General features: G+C 36.2%; 2 protein-coding genes across 2 annotated transcripts; both read right to left on the bottom strand.

The window, feature by feature from the left end:
* Positions 1-9,463: 9,463 nt before the first annotated feature.
* On the bottom strand, positions 9,464-10,528 carry LOC132558907 (neuropeptide Y receptor type 1-like). Its single transcript, XM_060223522.1, has one exon. It carries the CDS (start codon positions 10,526-10,528, stop codon positions 9,464-9,466), a length of 1,065 nt encoding a protein of 354 aa, XP_060079505.1.
* A 5,028-nt stretch (positions 10,529-15,556) lies between these two features.
* LOC132558905 (neuropeptide FF receptor 1-like) lies at positions 15,557-16,678 on the bottom strand. The gene has a single exon (XM_060223521.1). The coding sequence runs from the start codon at positions 16,652-16,654 to the stop codon at positions 15,557-15,559; it is 1,098 nt and encodes a 365-aa protein (XP_060079504.1). The 5' UTR covers positions 16,655-16,678.
* Between the last annotated feature and the right edge of the window lie 323 nt (positions 16,679-17,001).

Below are 17,001 nucleotides of genomic sequence, written 5' to 3'. Positions count from 1 at the left end.
GGCCTAAATTTTGAAACTTATGAGGCGAATATCAACTTGTACAACGTGTCTATAGTCCGCTTGTAATAAATGAGATGTCTTGTCAATGTAATGTTTACAATTAACTTTGTTTATCACCAAGGACCTTTATTGAAAGGAGTGATTGTAATTCTAAAACAACGGTCTTCTTCCGGAATCCTGAATTTATTCGATATACATTTCTCTCAAATGAAAGTGTCTTCATTAACTTCATAATGAATTGCGTCTTAAGTCAAAATGCATAAAGTGAACAACACCCTCTTGTGGTAAAGTGCAAGTGTTCCTTTTTAACTTGAAGTTGTGTGAAGTGAGAAAACACAGTCATTGTGCTTGAAATATTAGTGTATTCATCCTCTTGCATTTCTTTATTATAATGTGCACAGTTCAATCAGTATGTCGTTCGTTCGTTCGTTGCTGGCGGTGTTGCATGTCATATTCAACGTACCAGCACGTCATTCGGTCTTTTGAACAATCTTTTGTATGTAGTAGACGTCAGAACACACCTTTATTACTACTATCGTTTGTATGGCAAGTTAAGTTGTCGTATTAGGTATAAATAGTGTATCATATGTAGGACGTTTACGTTCATTGTGATATTGCTGTCTTTTTACTCGTTTAGTTGGCTAAGTACGGAAAACGCGCCAAATCGAATGGAATCTGGCTTTCGGAAATACTTGGTCGTTTTCTTTAGCTGCTATGTAACCTTTCATTTTCGACCGTTGTTGTTAGATATAACCCAATTTATTGTAAATTATAGTTTATGTGTTGCTTATTTTTCTGTTATTCAACTCATTAATTAACAAATTTAAAAATATGAGAAAAAATCATAGAATTAATCATTTTTGTAGGTAAACATATTGATAAAGGGGATGTGATGTGTATCAAACTGGTGATCCGTAACGCATGAATTACAGAAGGATTGTACTTTTGTTAAAAATGAGTTAGATGTATCATTTGGTTATATGTTTTGTGTCGTGAGAAGGAGACGTATAACAAAGCTATGTTGTGTGTCGTGAGAAGGAGATGTATAACCTAGTTATATGTTGTGTGTCGTGAGAAGGAGATGTATAACCTAGTTATATGTTGTGTGTCGTGAGAAGCAGATGTATAACCTAGTTATATGTTGTGTGTCGTGGGAAAGAGATGTATAACAAAGCTATACTGTGTGTCGTGAGAAGCAGATGTATAACCTAGCTAGATGTTGTGTGTCGTGAGAAGGAGATGTATAACAAAGCTATGCTGTGTGTCGTGAGAAGGAGATGTATAACCTAGTGATATGTTGTGTGTCGTGAGAAGCAGATGTATAACCTAGCTATATGTTGTGTGTCGTGAGAAGGAGATGTATAACCTAGTTATATGTTGTGTGTCGTGAGAAGGAGATGTATAACCTAGTTATATGTTGTGTGTCGTGAGAAGGAGATGTATAACCTAGTTATATGTTGTGTGTCGTGAGAAGGAGATGTATAACCTAGTTATATGTTGTGTGTCGTGAGAAGGAGATGTATAACAAAGCTATGTTGTGTGTCGTGAGAAGCAGATGTATAACCTAGTTATATGTTGTGTGTCGTGTCGTGGGAAGGAGATGTATAACAAAGCTATGTTGTGTGTCGTGAGAAGCAGATGTATAACCTAGCTATATGTTGTGTGTCGTGTCGTGGGAAGGAGATGTATAACAAAGCTATGTTGTGTGTCGTGAGAAGCAGATGTATAACCTAGCTATATGTTGTGTGTCGTGTCGTGGGAAGGAGATGTATAACAAAGCTATGTTGTGTGTCGTGAGAAGCAGATGTATAACCAAGTTATATGTTGTGTGTCGTGAGAAGGAGATGTATAACCTAGCTAGATGTTGTGTGTCGTGAGAAGGAGATGTATAACCTAGTTAAGCGTGAGAAGGAGATGTATAACAAAGCTATGTTGTGTGTCGTGAGAAGCAGATGTATAACCTAGCTAGATGTTGTGTGTCGTGTCGTGGGAAGGAGATGTATATCAAAGCTATGCTGTGTGTCGTGAGAAGGAGATGTATAACCTAGTTATATGTTGTGTGTCGTGTCGTGGGAAGGAGATGTATAACAAAGCTATGTTGTGTGTCGTGAGAAGCAGATGTATAACCTAGCTATATGTTGTGTGTCGTGTCGTGGGAAGGAGATGTATAACAAAGGTATGTTGTGTGTCGTGAGAAGCAGATGTATAACCTAGCTATATGTTGTGTGTCGTGTCGTGTGTGTGTGGGAAGGAGATGTATAAGGAGATGTATAACAAAGCTATGTTGTGTGTGTCGTGAGAAGGAGATGTATAACCTAGTTATATGTTGTGTGTCGATGTATAACCTAGAATGTTGTGTGTCAAGATGTATAACCTAGCTATAACCTAGCTAGATGTTGTGTGTCGTGGGAAGGAGATGTATAACAAAGCTATGTTGTGTGTCGTGAGAAGGAGATGTATAACCTAGCTATATGTTGTGTGTCGTGAGAAGGAGATGTATAACTTAGCTATATGTTGTGTGTCGTGAGAAGGAGATGTATAACCTAGTTATATGTTGTGTGTCGTGAGAAGCAGATGTATAACCTAGTTATATGTTGTGTGTCGTGTCGTGGGAAGGAGATGTATAACAAAGCTATGTTGTGTGTCGTGTGTCGTGAAGGAGATGTATAACCTAGTTATATGTTGTGTGTCGTGAGAAGGAGATGTATAACCTAGTTATATAACAAAGCTATGTTGTGTGTCGTGTCCTAGTAGATGTTGTGTGTCGTGAAGGAGATGTATAACCTAGCTAGATGTTGTGTGTCGTGAGAAGGAGATGTATAACCTAGCTAGATGTTGTGTGTCGTGAGAAGGAGATGTATAACAAAGCTATGTTGTGTGTCGTGGGAAGGAGATGTATAACCTAGCTATATGTTGTGTGTCGTGGGAAGGAGATGTATAACAAAGCTATGCTGTGTGTCGTGAGAAGGAGATGTATAACAAAGCTATGCTGTGTGTCGTGAGAAGGAGATGTATAACCTAGTTATATGTTGTGTGTCGTGTGAAGGAGATGTATAACCTAGCTATATGTTGTGTGTCGTGAGAAGGAGATGTATAACCTAGTTATATGTTGTGTGTCGTGAGAAGGAGATGTATAACCTAGTTATATGTTGTGTGTCGTGAGAAGGAGATGTATAACAAAGCTATGTTGTGTGTCGTGGGAAGGAGATGTATAACCTAGCTATATGTTGTGTGTCGTGGGAAGGAGATGTATAACAAAGCTATGTTGTGTGTCGTGGGAAGGAGATGTATAACCTAGCTATATGTTGTGTGTCGTGAGAAGGAGATGTATAACCTAGCTAGATGTTGTGTGTCGTGAGAAGGAGATGTATAACCTAGTTATATGTTGTGTGTCGTGAGAAGGAGATGTATAACCTAGTTATATGTTGTGTGTCGTGAGAAGGAGATGTATAACCTAGCTATATGTTGTGTGTCGTGAGAAGGAGATGTATAACCTAGTTATATGTTGTGTGTCGTGAGAAGGAGATGTATAACCTAGTTATATGTTGTGTGTCGTGAGAAGGAGATGTATAACCTAGTTATATGTTGTGTGTCGTGAGAAGGAGATGTATAACCTAGTTATATGTTGTGTGTCGTGAGAAGGAGATGTATAACCTAGCTATATGTTGTGTGTCGTGAGAAGGAGATGTATAACCTAGCTATATGTTGTGTGTCGTGAGAAGGAGATGTATAACCTAGCTATATGTTGTGTGTCGTGAGAAGGAGATGTATAACCTAGCTATATGTTGTGTGTCGTGAGAAGGAGATGTATAACCTAGTTATATGTTGTGTGTCGTGAGAAGGAGATGTATAACCTAGTTATATGTTGTGTGTCGTGGGAAGGAGATGTATAACCTAGCTAGATGTTGTGTGTCGTGAGAAGGAGATGTATAACAAAGCTATGTTGTGTGTCGTGGGAAGGAGATGTATAACCTAGCTATATGTTGTGTGTCGTGGTGTATAACAAAGCTATGAAGGAGATGTATAACCTAGCTATGTTGTTGTGTGTCGTGGGAAGGAGATGTATAACCTAGCTATATGTTGTGTGTCGTGAGAAGGAGATGTATAACCTAGTTATATGTTGTGTGTCGTGAGAAGGAGATGTATAACCTAGCTATATGTTGTGTGTCGTGACCTAGTTATATGTTGTGTGTCGTGAGAAGGAGATGTATAACCTAGTTATATGTTGTGTGTCGTGAGAAGGAGATGTATAACCTAGTTATATGTTGTGTGTCGTGAGAAGGAGATGTATAACCTAGCTATATGTTGTGTGTCGTGAGAAGGAGGATGTTGTGTGTCGTGTATAACCTAGATATGTTGTGTGTCGTGAGAAGGAGATGTATAACCTAGTTATATGTTGTGTGTCGTGAGAAGGAGATGTATAACCTGGCTGTATGTTGTGTGTCGTGGGAAGGAGATGTATAACCTAGCTATATGTTGTGTGTCGTGAGAAGGAGATGTATAACCTAGTTATATGTTGTGTGTCGTGTATAACCTAGTTATAGGTGTGTCGTGAGAGATGTATAACCTAGCTATATGTTGTGTGTCGTGAGAAGGAGATGTATAACCTAGTTATATGTTGTGTGTCGTGAGAAGGAGATGTATAACCTAGTTATATGTTGTGTGTCGTGGGAAGGAGATGTATAACCTGGCTGTATGTTGTGTGTCGTGGGAAGGAGATGTATAACCTAGCTATATGTTGTGTGTCGTGAGAAGGAGATGTATAACCTAGCTATATGTTGTGTGTCGTGAGAAGGAGATGTATAACCTAGTTATATGTTGTGTGTCGTGAGAAGGAGATGTATAACCTAGTTATATGTTGTGTGTCGTGAGAAGGAGATGTATAACCTAGTTATATGTTGTGTGTCGTGAGAAGGAGATGTATAACCTAGTTATATGTTGTGTGTCGTGAGAAGGAGATGTATAACCTAGTTATATGTTGTGTGTCGTGAGAAGGAGATGTATAACCTAGTTATATGTTGTGTGTCGTGAGAAGATGTATAACCTAGTTATATGCTGTGTGTCGTGAGAAGGAGATGTATAACCTAGTTATATGTTGTGTGTCGTGAGAAGGAGATGTATAACCTAGTTATATGTTGTGTGTCGTGAGAAGGAGATGTATAACCTAGTTATATGTTGTGTGTCGTGAGAAGGAGATGTATAACCTGGCTATATGTTTTGACTAATCTTACTTATTATCTCTATATCCGTATTTCCTGTGATATTGGTTACCATGTATGTTAAATGTATCCAATAGTTTCTGCCTTTTTAGTTAGTGCCAGTATAGGTTATCACACCGTGATCATGTTAGAATCTATTATTTACACCAGGTCAGAAGGTTAGTACGGGGGTACTTGAAGTCCCGTACCGTACCGAGTCATCTCTCTCATAATAATAATGTACAAACAGGACGTATTTGAAAGATGACACTTGAAATACATCACCTTTTTGTACTTTCATAAATATCATTTTAATTGATTTTAAGTGGAAATGGGGTAAAGTCAATCCGGTCTTCAGGGATTCGGTGATTCTGTGTAAGAGTTGGTATTACTAAGTTTCCTGTATAATAATACTCTGTCAAGTGATTCATTCCGGAAATTTGTCGCGATGAAATTAATGCTAAAATCACATAGCGATACCGTCTGTGGGATGTAACTGTTTATAGTATCTACATGTGTAGATATAACCATAACCTATATGGATGTGTGTGGAAACAAGAGTATTTAAAAATAGACCGCAGATTGTCAGATAAGAGACACCATACGTTGTATCACGTTCATCGAGAATCGAACAGATGTCGCGTAAGGGTACGAATGCACTAAGCGACTATCCTTCAAAGCATCAAGGGCATTAAGAAAGAAAAGTTAACTCACCTGTAGCTACATCATTAAGTACACATATATCAAATGAAAAAAACGGCATCATCCGTTACCTAGTTTATGCTGAGACTGTCGCGGTAAATCTTGGTCATATCACATGAAACGAGGTCAACTTGATTTCTTTTTCTAGTATTAGATATGAACAAACCAATATTTAACCTAACAACTATTTAAGTGTTAACAGTCGTAAAACACTGTTTACGTGATAAGTAAATGTTTCCTGCTCCTCAGGATAGTGGCCTTAAACCCAACTTATAACTTCGACAATCTATTAGCTATTATAATGCCATCTATTAGCTTTTCAGGGTAAAAGTGTTAAGTCAACACTCTGATAATGAATAAGACCGAGACTCGAACCTTGGACCTCTTTTTAATGGAGGTAAGGCCATGGACATTATCAATCTCTGCTAGAGACTTACAGGATACATATAAAATAATGGATGTTTATTTACTTTAATGTAAAAACAGTCATGCAGCTAGTGCATAAGACATCTACTTCAGAATTTCTCAATAAATGCCACTTTTGTTCTGCCAGTCACGACTACTTAGATGCTAAATACTCAGTAAAATGTAATTTAATTTTTGTACTCTCAAAGATAAATAAGTTTTGTGATAGCTCAATTATAACTTATTGCAAGCTATAAAGGCCAAGTTACCTCCATTCCACTATTTAACTGGCTATGAATTTGTAGAGTTTTATATAATATGTATGTAAACTGATGAAAACCATTCCTTTTACCGGGTAATAAGATCTAATCTTTTTTAAATCCAACTAAACGAGGAAATCAAAGTTCATCATATAAATCACACACCAATATAAATGAGCTTCGTGTTCACATTGGTTTTATTAACATTATTTCTGTAACTGGTATTAGTAGTATAAGACCTCGATAAAGTATGTAAACATGACAGAAACACGTGACAGTACTACAAAATAGGCACGCGACCACTTCAACTTCAAAGGCTCTCTCTCTCTCTCTCTCCCTCTCTCCCTCTCTCTCTCCCTCTCTCTCTCTCTCTCCCTCTCTCCCTCTCTCTCTCTCTCTCTCTCTCTCTCTCCCTCCCTCTCTCCCTCTCTCTCTCCCTCTCTCTCTCTCTCCCTCCTTCCCTCCTTCCCTCTCTCCCGCCCCCTCACTCCCTCCCCCCTCTCTCTCGCTCTCTACACGATTTAGTCATGTTAATTACTATAGACTAAAGACCATAAATTAGTCATGTTAATTACTTCAGACTAGAGATTAGTATTTAGTCATGTCAATTACTATAGACTAGAGGTCAGTACTTAGTCATGTCAATTACTATAGACTAGAGGTCAGTACTTAGTCATGTTAATTACTATAGACTAGAGGTCAGTATTAAGTCATGTTAATTACTATAGACTAGAGGTCAGTACTTAGTCATATCAATTACTATAGACTAGAGGTCAGTACTTAGTCATGTTAATCACTAAAGACTAGAGGTCAGTACTTAGTCATGTTAATTACTATAGACTAGAGGTCAGTACTAAGTCATGTTAATTACTATAGACTGGAGGTCAGTACTAAGTCATGTTAATTACTATAGACTACTAAGTCATGTTAATTACTATAGACTAGAGGTCAGTACTAAGTCATGTTAATTACTATAGACTAGAGGTCAGTACTTAGTCATGTTAATTACTATAGACTAGAGGTCAGTATTAAGTCATATCAATTACTATAGACTAGAGGTCAGTACTTAGTCATGTTAATTACTATAGACTAGAGGTCAGTACTAAGTCATGTTAATTACTATAGACTAGAGGTCAGTACTAAGTCATACTATAGACTAGAGGTCAGTACTTAGTCATATCAATTACTGTAGACTAAAGGCCACAACAGCAATCAAAAAGTTATTCTACTTAACATATTACACAGATCACTTAAATAGGTTAGAAATAACAATATTCGAATAACAACAGTTACAATATACAATATATATAAAATGTGTTACAAATCAGGACTAATCTGGGTTTTGGGCCAGTCCCTACCATTCAGAGCTATAAGCCCTATGAGTAGAGTACTAAAAATAGAGGAAAATTATGATGAATTAATAAAATATTACTGAAGGGATATCACAGAAACGTGTCAACAATAATCTTACTAATACCGTTTACTTCATAGCTGGACCTGGTGAGGAACACTTCAGTAGAAACACGCACTGACTATCAGGAGGTTTTCATTTACCGTCACAATTGGTGAATGTTCGGAAAGATCCCGTTCATGAAATCGCATGTGAGGAGATTTTGACCGCCTTCGCAATTTCCTGGAACAAATTTGTTGAAAAAATTTGACAAGACAGGGGGAACCTCCATTGGAATGGTATGGAAGGGAAGCAGCATGTTACAGTGCAATTTAAGATTACGACCTTTGCCCGATTCATGTTTCACCTCATATACAGGAATGTCACTGTTTGAGGATATTCATCACAACAGAGTGTCCACGTTCCCAGTCAGTTTATGCTCTTGAGACCCACCATTCTTATGAGAACACGGTCTCCAATTTCCAGCTAAGCGAACTGATCGAATAAACTTACTTTTTGTTCTGTGCTGATCCCTTCGCAGCCTCATTCTGTACGGGTTTATAGGCATGCTCCATCCTAGTTTGCAGCTTGCCAACAACTGTAGGAGGTATGTATGATCCGCCGCACCCTGTTGACAGGGATCAGTACCTAACAGGAGTTAATGGCGGGAATAACCTATGGCATCACTTCTGGTTCGATTGTAAGCCCGATCAGCACCTTTAGCCCCATATAGATTGTCTAGCATCCTGAGAAGGGTTTATCTAAAAGTCTCACCTGAGCCATTTCACGCGTCCTTAGTTATGCTTAACAGATATTACTATTCGAAGGACTACACCAGGTTTTCACCATATTGGTCTCTAGCGTTATTTCGCACTATGTTCTGCGACCTGAAAAATCTCTCTTGAATAACCAAGACATCCCATTTCTTATTAAACTGATTGTTAATAATTAAGTCAAATTAATGTAATGAAAAATACCATATTGCTAAAAGGTATCTAACCATGATCGGTCATATGTGCACATGAAGGCTGACCTGGACTGCGCATGAGTGCAAGCAAGAAACATCAAGAAAATACCAACATAATCATAATCCTAACTCAAATTCCTTAAAACTATAACAAAATATTACTTAAAGAAAATTTTACGGGGAGACTCCTGAAAAAGTACAAGGTGTTCCGTAAAGATGGCAAGCTTAGAACCGCGTTATCCTGGCTGAACTATTTCTTTCTTTCATTCATTCTTCCTTTTGCTTTTACGCAATGAATAAAGACAAATGATGCAGAATACATAATCGTGAAACAATTCAGAATTACCTTCCTGTGGAGATTTCTTACCACACTGATTAGCCCAACATGTAAAGCATTTTTCATTTATCAAAAGCATATATTATAAAATGTATGACAAAACATCACAAACATATAAGTACTGAATTCGTGACATATAGATAAAATGAGAACATTTGTTCCGTGATTTGAGCTCTTTTGTAATCTACAACACACCTGCACATCCTAACAGATGCTATACGACCATGAAGCTATTTCCCTTCGTAGTGATTTGTCGAAGAATCCATAAATTACTGGATTAACAATGTTGTTTATTATGTACCAAGCGTTAGCAGTACGTAACCCCAAACGTTCCACTGTTGATTTCTCTTCCCAGTCGTTTCTGTCCAGAGGACTCTTTACAATTGCAATCAATGTTGGCACGAAACACAATACATACACCAGACTAATAACGAGGAACATTATCGATATTCTGTTACCCGCTGTCTTCATTTTCCTCGAAGTCTTTCCGTGTGGCTGACTTGACGAGAGTTTGGTCTCCGTAAAAGTCGAAGGATTTTCTTCATCGAGACCATCGGAGGACGAAGACACGCATACTGCTGGTTTTTGCATGCTTGCTCTGCTCTTCACACGACTATAAATGGTTTTCCCTATCATGAAGTACAGAGTACATAATATAATAAGATTTCCAGCACAGATCACCAGAACCAACAAATTGTACACAAATGGAAATACCTTTGATCCCATAACTTTCACTGAAGCACATACGTATCCAGTAACATTTAAATGCGTGTTAGTTATTGGTACTATTCCCGTGGTGAACAAACTTGGAATTGAACCCAGAAACATAAACATTAGCATTAACAATACACTCATTCTCTTTTTTCTCAATGTCATCTTCGGTTTGAAAGGTCGACAGATTAACTGGAACCGTTCAATGGCAATAATTGTCAGCATCAGTGCTGATGATGCTGCTGCGAACTGGCTCAACATGAAGAAAGTTTTACACAATATAACACCTGGGTAGCGTACTGGATTAAAATTGATGATGAGATTAGCAGAAGAACAAATCACACATGCCAAGGTGTCTATACCTGCCAGGTACGGAATGAAGAGTCTGTCCTCGGGTGACTTTTGGAATCTGAACTTATAGATGTAGATGACTGCTACATTACCAAGAAGTCCCAACACAATGTATGCAAAGAGTATGACGGTATTGGGTAGGAAATCTCGGGCCAAGCGACTGTTCAGCTGGTCAAGAATACCTTCATTAAACGTTAAGTTATCCATTACACAGGTACAAGTAATGGAACTGATAAGTAAGACCAGATGGTCACAACAATCTTATGTATTTCGATTCGTATAATGTATAATCTTACACAGCATCCATGAAATCCACGAAATGATGTGTAATAGCGGATGTGATTTACGTACTATAGAAATGAACAAGTATCACATCAATTGCCCTATTGATCCACTTACCGGTCCTAATATTCAGATCTGTCTGGTTAAAACAGTTTCCACAAAGTACATCTTAGATACATGGTTAAAATAATAAATCGGAAACAGTATATAATTAGTATATATATATATATTTTTCATTTAAATTTTAAGTTATGTATAGTGAAAAATTAGAACATTTCTTACACGGTTACGCATTCCTCTTGTATTTTGACTAGTTTAGGATGGTACAAGAGGACAGAACAAACACTAGACCTGGATTCATATTAGTGACTAGGAAGAATGCATTGTTACTGTTGATTTTGAAATTCTTCACACAGATGAACATATGGTTTGAACAGTAGTATATTCATAAATTATTGCAAGGGATTTCTCATTATGAAGAACGCACAAAAATAAATTGTACCCGCAACCTATTTGAAGCATTCTTATTCTAAAAAATTATTCTTAAAACCGAATTCAAAGGTAATTATGCAGATAAGTAATTGGCATTTGCTTTCACTATTATTTTACATGTTTTATATCTTATAATGTATCTGAAAGAAAAAGGAAACAGCCTCTAAACCTCAACATAGGAAAAATCCGTCTGACCGGAGCCAGAGGAACTACTAAGATTAGGTGCCTCCTTTAGATAGAACAGGAACACTTAAGAATGATTTCACTGAAGGTAAAAAGTGGGAAGCACACAATGAGAGTCTTTCTGCTGGCCCGAGCTGACAGTTGTCATCGCTGGAGACATTTACTTATCTCGAAAACATTGTTATAAGACTGTTTATGCTTTCAGCGATTGATGTGAAAAAAATGACCTGTTCATTTCTTGTGCATGCTAGAAAAATATACACCTGTTGGAATAACAATTGACAGAAAATGGTCTCATGCAGAGCAACCACATGCCATTAAGAACATAAATATACCTATAACATATTGTGGTTCGTTTGCTATATATAACTATGTTTGGCTGAACTTGAGGTTGACCGGGTGACATTTGGTGTCGAACATTAAAAGGAGGTTTCCGAACGCTTTGTCGACAAAACTTTGTCTGAAGTTGGAAAACACTTTAAATTGGGCAAATAAGAGTCTCTATTTTCCAAAATATTACTATATAATGCATTATATAAGATGTTTCATGTTTTCGCATAGTATTATAAAAAAATATTTGCCCCTAAATCGATCCACATTGTCTAACAACATTACCCCGGGACATTTTGTTTTGACTTTCGCATGGAAAGGCATGAAACATAGATACATGCTGGTAACATATTAAGATATTGCTTTGTTACTATGTTTATATGAGGGTTACATAATAAAGTCCCATGTCGTACCTACCATGAATATAAACCGGAAATGATCACTTTGTTGCACTTCACTTCGATCAATAGTCTGTATCTAAAGTGTTTTTTAGATTTTGAGCGGAAATAGACGAAAGTGTATCAACAAAACGATAGACATTTATTCGCCATGAAACTTTTACGAAGCTAAGTGTTCCGTGAAGTATAATTTTTTGTAATTGCTGTTTTTCGGATTACACATCATTGTCATCTTAAAATACATATTTTGTAATGCTATTTAAATATCTCATGTCATGTTGAATCGTGTTGGTTAATTAGGGCTTACTGTTTTCCAACAGTGACTTTCGGTGGCCTACAGTGTTGAGACAAAACTTCCTGACGTAAATTCATGTACACCGATGCGTTGTTTATATTCCATGAAAATAAGTAATAGGTCTGTTATATATACTACAAGGCAATAGCATTGCAAATACAGATGTAAATGTGTCAAATCCAATGCGGCTATTGTGCCATTTCTAACAATATATAACTCAATTTCATTTAACTAACAAGTATGAAGCGCCATATTTTATTGACAATACCAATCTCAAGAAAATATTCCGAAGTTGCATAACCTTTATGCATTGTATGGACTATCTCTGTATTTGTATATTTCATTTCATTGCCAGGAACACATTCACGATGGTGAAAGCATATGGGATTTCCTACACAGAAAATACAAACTATTATCAGTTCTTTAACAAAAATACACGTATATTATTTTAAAATATTAACAAATAAATCAAACTTGGCATAAAATGTATTCTCAATCAAAATGCATAAATAAACTTGTGATACTTAGACAGATAAATCAAGCTTTTCAGGCTTCAAACAAAAATACAAAGTAGACAGACTCTATACAGAAAATACTTTTAAAAGATGCTATTCACGTGTGTCTTTTTAACAATCTATGAAATAGGAGGTAGCCACTGTTGGTGAACTCTATTTCTCGAGATTTGCCGTAATGCCACGTTTAATTTCCTCGAATAGTGGCAAGGTTCAGAATAAACACATACGCTTCACGTTGATCTAGATCTATTATATATGAAAATAACGAGATTTCTGTAATTATGGGACTGCTGCACCTCTTCGTCTAGATTTTGCGATCGTTGGATTTTTGTCAGTAACATCCTAGGCTTTAAACTTTAGGCCCTTACACATTGACCAGTCCAAGAAAGACGAAACATTCGTATGATGTAGTTTAATTCATTTTTGGCTCTACTGTATTTAACTTAATTCGAATTAAAAGGTGTATTCACTTGCCTGTCTTTTGTACAATCTTTTAACTCCAAATAGAAAATATAACTTGTCAGGACCTAAATAAGAAACCAATTTGAAATTCTTAAAGAACTAAATATTTAACAAAATATACAAATTTGTCAAACGCAAGCAGAAAATTCAAACACGTCAGGTTCAAAATAGAACATACAAACTTGTCAGATCCTAACACTAACAAAACAGGTCATACACAAAACTTTGTCAAATTGAAAGAATTAAAATCAAATTTGTCAATTACTGAATAGGGAATATACACACGTTAGACAAATTCTACACAAAAATCAGATAGTACAAACTTTTCAGATCAATGCAGTCGAATAAAAATAGTCGGGTCTTCAACGGAATATACTGGTCATATTGCATATTCAATAGAACAAAAACATACAACATGCCCATCCTTATGACCTTGAAATGGCCGATGGTCATTCATTTAAATAAAAATAACAAGAAAATACCAATATATCAACATGATCATAATATAAAACCCAAATTCAGTGAAACTAAACTATTACCAAAAGAAATATTTACGCAGAGACTCGTGAAAAAGTACAAGGAGAATAAGACCAGGTGCTGCGGAAGAGTAAACATCTTCTGCTTCATTGACACCCGAAATGTAAATCTTTGTCAATCCAAGTAAATAATGTCAAAGTCTTAAATGAGAACAAGGTAAACCGAGAGGAACCAACAGGCAAATTGACGAGCATCAAACACGTCCACCTTTATATAGCCGTAAGAAATAGAATATTTCTTAATGATATCACATCATTACGACGGCCGTAAGTTGACAACCCTTTTTCCAGTGTACTATGTGGCCTTGGCCTTCTGGGTTTTTGATAATATTTGTGATAATGAAAAATTAGTTTGATTCCAGATCAATGAACGACTGCACAACGGAAGTCAAACATCTGGTGTACCCTTCGAATCGGTTCACTTATATTTTTTAATAACCTGTGAAAGAAAAGCGTTCGAATTTCAATTGATTTGATCTTTTAAGTCAGAGTTAGTTAATTATCATTTTTACTGCAAATTAAAAAGGAAATATTACCACAACAATGTAAAGTATCCATGATGTGCTGAGAAAAATTCATATTAACATCTACAAAACATTTGTATGTACATAGGAAATATCAACAGGACAAAATAGCTGTTTCATTAACGTTTAAGATGTAAACAGAAAACGTTAGCGAAACAGCTATTTTCTGTTGATAGTTGATTCAATAGACAGAATGTATTTTCATGCTTATACTAGGTGTTAAAAGTTCTTGTCATTATGGTGAGAGTTTCTAGTCTGATGTAAGAATACATCAATTCATTGCAGTTATTACCATTGTAATATCAATTTATGTACTAACCACAATACCATCTTTATATCATAATAATTTCACAAACTTACTGTACTATTATCTTATCTTAATTGGCTATATGATTTAACAACTTCCTCTTATTTTCTTTTCTCTCTTTTATCATTCCATTCACGATATTTTCTGTCAATCAAAAAACATCCCTTCATCAATACACTATACTATATCCATATTTAATGCTTACAATGTTTCATTTTAATATATAGAGATAGATAACATTTCTGAATATATGAATTTACGATAAGGTTAAATGGAATCATCTATGCAAGGGCACAAAATTACATAAATTCTTGCGTGATAAATTAACCAGAAGAAAATAGAAAAGATTTGAACTATTTCAGTCTCTCAACATATTTCCTTTACAGATTTTTTCAATCTAATAAATAAAATATTCAAAGTAAGGCAAGAAGCAGAAACCTGTGTAAATTCCCACCTTACATGCGGATTGATAAATTATGTTCAAAAGATCTAAGTGCTGATAACCCATACTGTTGTTAATAGCATCACATAAAAACATTAAACATTTAAACAATGATTGTCTCCTTTAAGGGTCTTAGCATATCTTGTCGCGAAGAGATTTAGAAACGTGATATGTCTTCCAAAAACAAATTATTGATCTCAATCTTTTTTTCATTGTTGATTTCTTCCTTTCATCGTTGTGTAAAGACAAGGTTTTTACTAGAACAATTTGTGCATTTCGCTAAAATGAGTGGTAAAATGTTATGACGTTATATTCCATCGCCGACATTTTATCATCATATACTGATGTATATTAAACAAAACAATTGTAGAGGGGAGACAATGTGTATGTGTACATTTTGAAGGAGAAAACTCTGTTATGAATACATTATATACCAGCACTCGTGGCTTTCTATATGGCTGTATGAAGCTTAATTACGGGTATCGTAACAGATATGAGATAGCCATGTGAACATTTCTTTCCGAAATGTCTTATCAAAGAATCCATATATGACTGGATTAACAATATTGTTGATAATGTATAAAGAATAAGCACTGCGAAAACCGATGATCTCAAAGTTAGATTTAGTCAGCCACACATTTATATCGAGAGAATCCCATACTATCGCTGTTAAAGTAGGCACAAAACACACCAAGTACACTACAGTTATCACGAGAAACATCAATGATAGTCTGTTACCTGCCATCTTCATCTTCCTGGTTGACTTTTTGGGTGACAAACGTGTGACCATATTGTTAGTCTCGAAACTGGTGAAAGATTTCCTGACGTAGCTTTCACTAAAACCTTCGGAGGACGAAGACTCGCACACTGTTTTCGCGCCTCTTCTGTACTTCACACGACCGTATATGGTCTTCCCTATCATGACGTAGAGAGAACATAATACAATAAGATTTCCAACACAGATCGTCAGAACCAACAAATTGTACACGAATGGAAATACCTTTGATCCCATAACTTCCACTGAAGCACATACGTATCCAGTAACATTTAAATGTGTGTTAGTTATTGGTGCTATTCCCGTGGTGAACAAACTTGGAATTGAACCCAGAAACACAAACATAAGCATTAACAATACACTCATTCTCTTTTTTCTCAATGTCATCTTCGGTTTGAAAGGTCGACAAATCCTCTGAAATCGTTGAACGGATATAATTGTCAGCATCAGTGCAGAGGAAGATCCCGCGAACTGGCTCAACATGAAGAAAGTTTTACACAATATAACATCTTGGTAGCGTACTGGATTAAAATTGATGATGAGATTAGCAGAAGAACAAATCACACATGCCAAGGTGTCTATACCTGCCAGGTACGGAATGAAGAATCTGTCCTCGGACGACTTTCGAAATCTGAACTTATAGATGTAGATGACTGCTACATTACCAAGAAGTCCCAACACAATGTATACAAAGAGCATGACGGTGTTAGGAAGGAGAATTACTGCCAGGCGGTTGTTCCATTGGACAAGAGTACTAAAACTATTGTTGGAAGGCATCGTACTATTATCCATGAGTTCCTTAGTTAATGTCACCAATAGATATCAGTATCTAACAAAAATATCAGCAACCCACTATAAGCTGCCCTGTGGTGTTGGACATCAATGTGACACAAGATAAAAGTAAATTATGTGTATCATAAATGTACTTTATCCCCACTCACAATTTTGATTACCAGGTTGATCTCATTATGAGGAGCTATAAGTGATGGTTTTCCCTACGACCCACTTGTGGTATAGAAATCACACACCAATATATTTTCAGCTCATTTTTGTTGTTGTAATTGGAAGTGCCTAATAACATATAGTAAACAATAGCATTCAAACTATTTCATGGAAATTAATTATACACTAACGGAAAT

This window comes from Ylistrum balloti, unplaced genomic scaffold, assembly GCF_031769215.1.
Source record: "Ylistrum balloti isolate Yb309-2 unplaced genomic scaffold, AGI_CSIRO_Ybal_v1 Utg370840, whole genome shotgun sequence".
NCBI classification, from domain to species: domain Eukaryota; kingdom Metazoa; phylum Mollusca; class Bivalvia; order Pectinida; family Pectinidae; genus Ylistrum; species Ylistrum balloti.
This window is presented reverse-complemented; position numbering and strand designations above follow the sequence as displayed.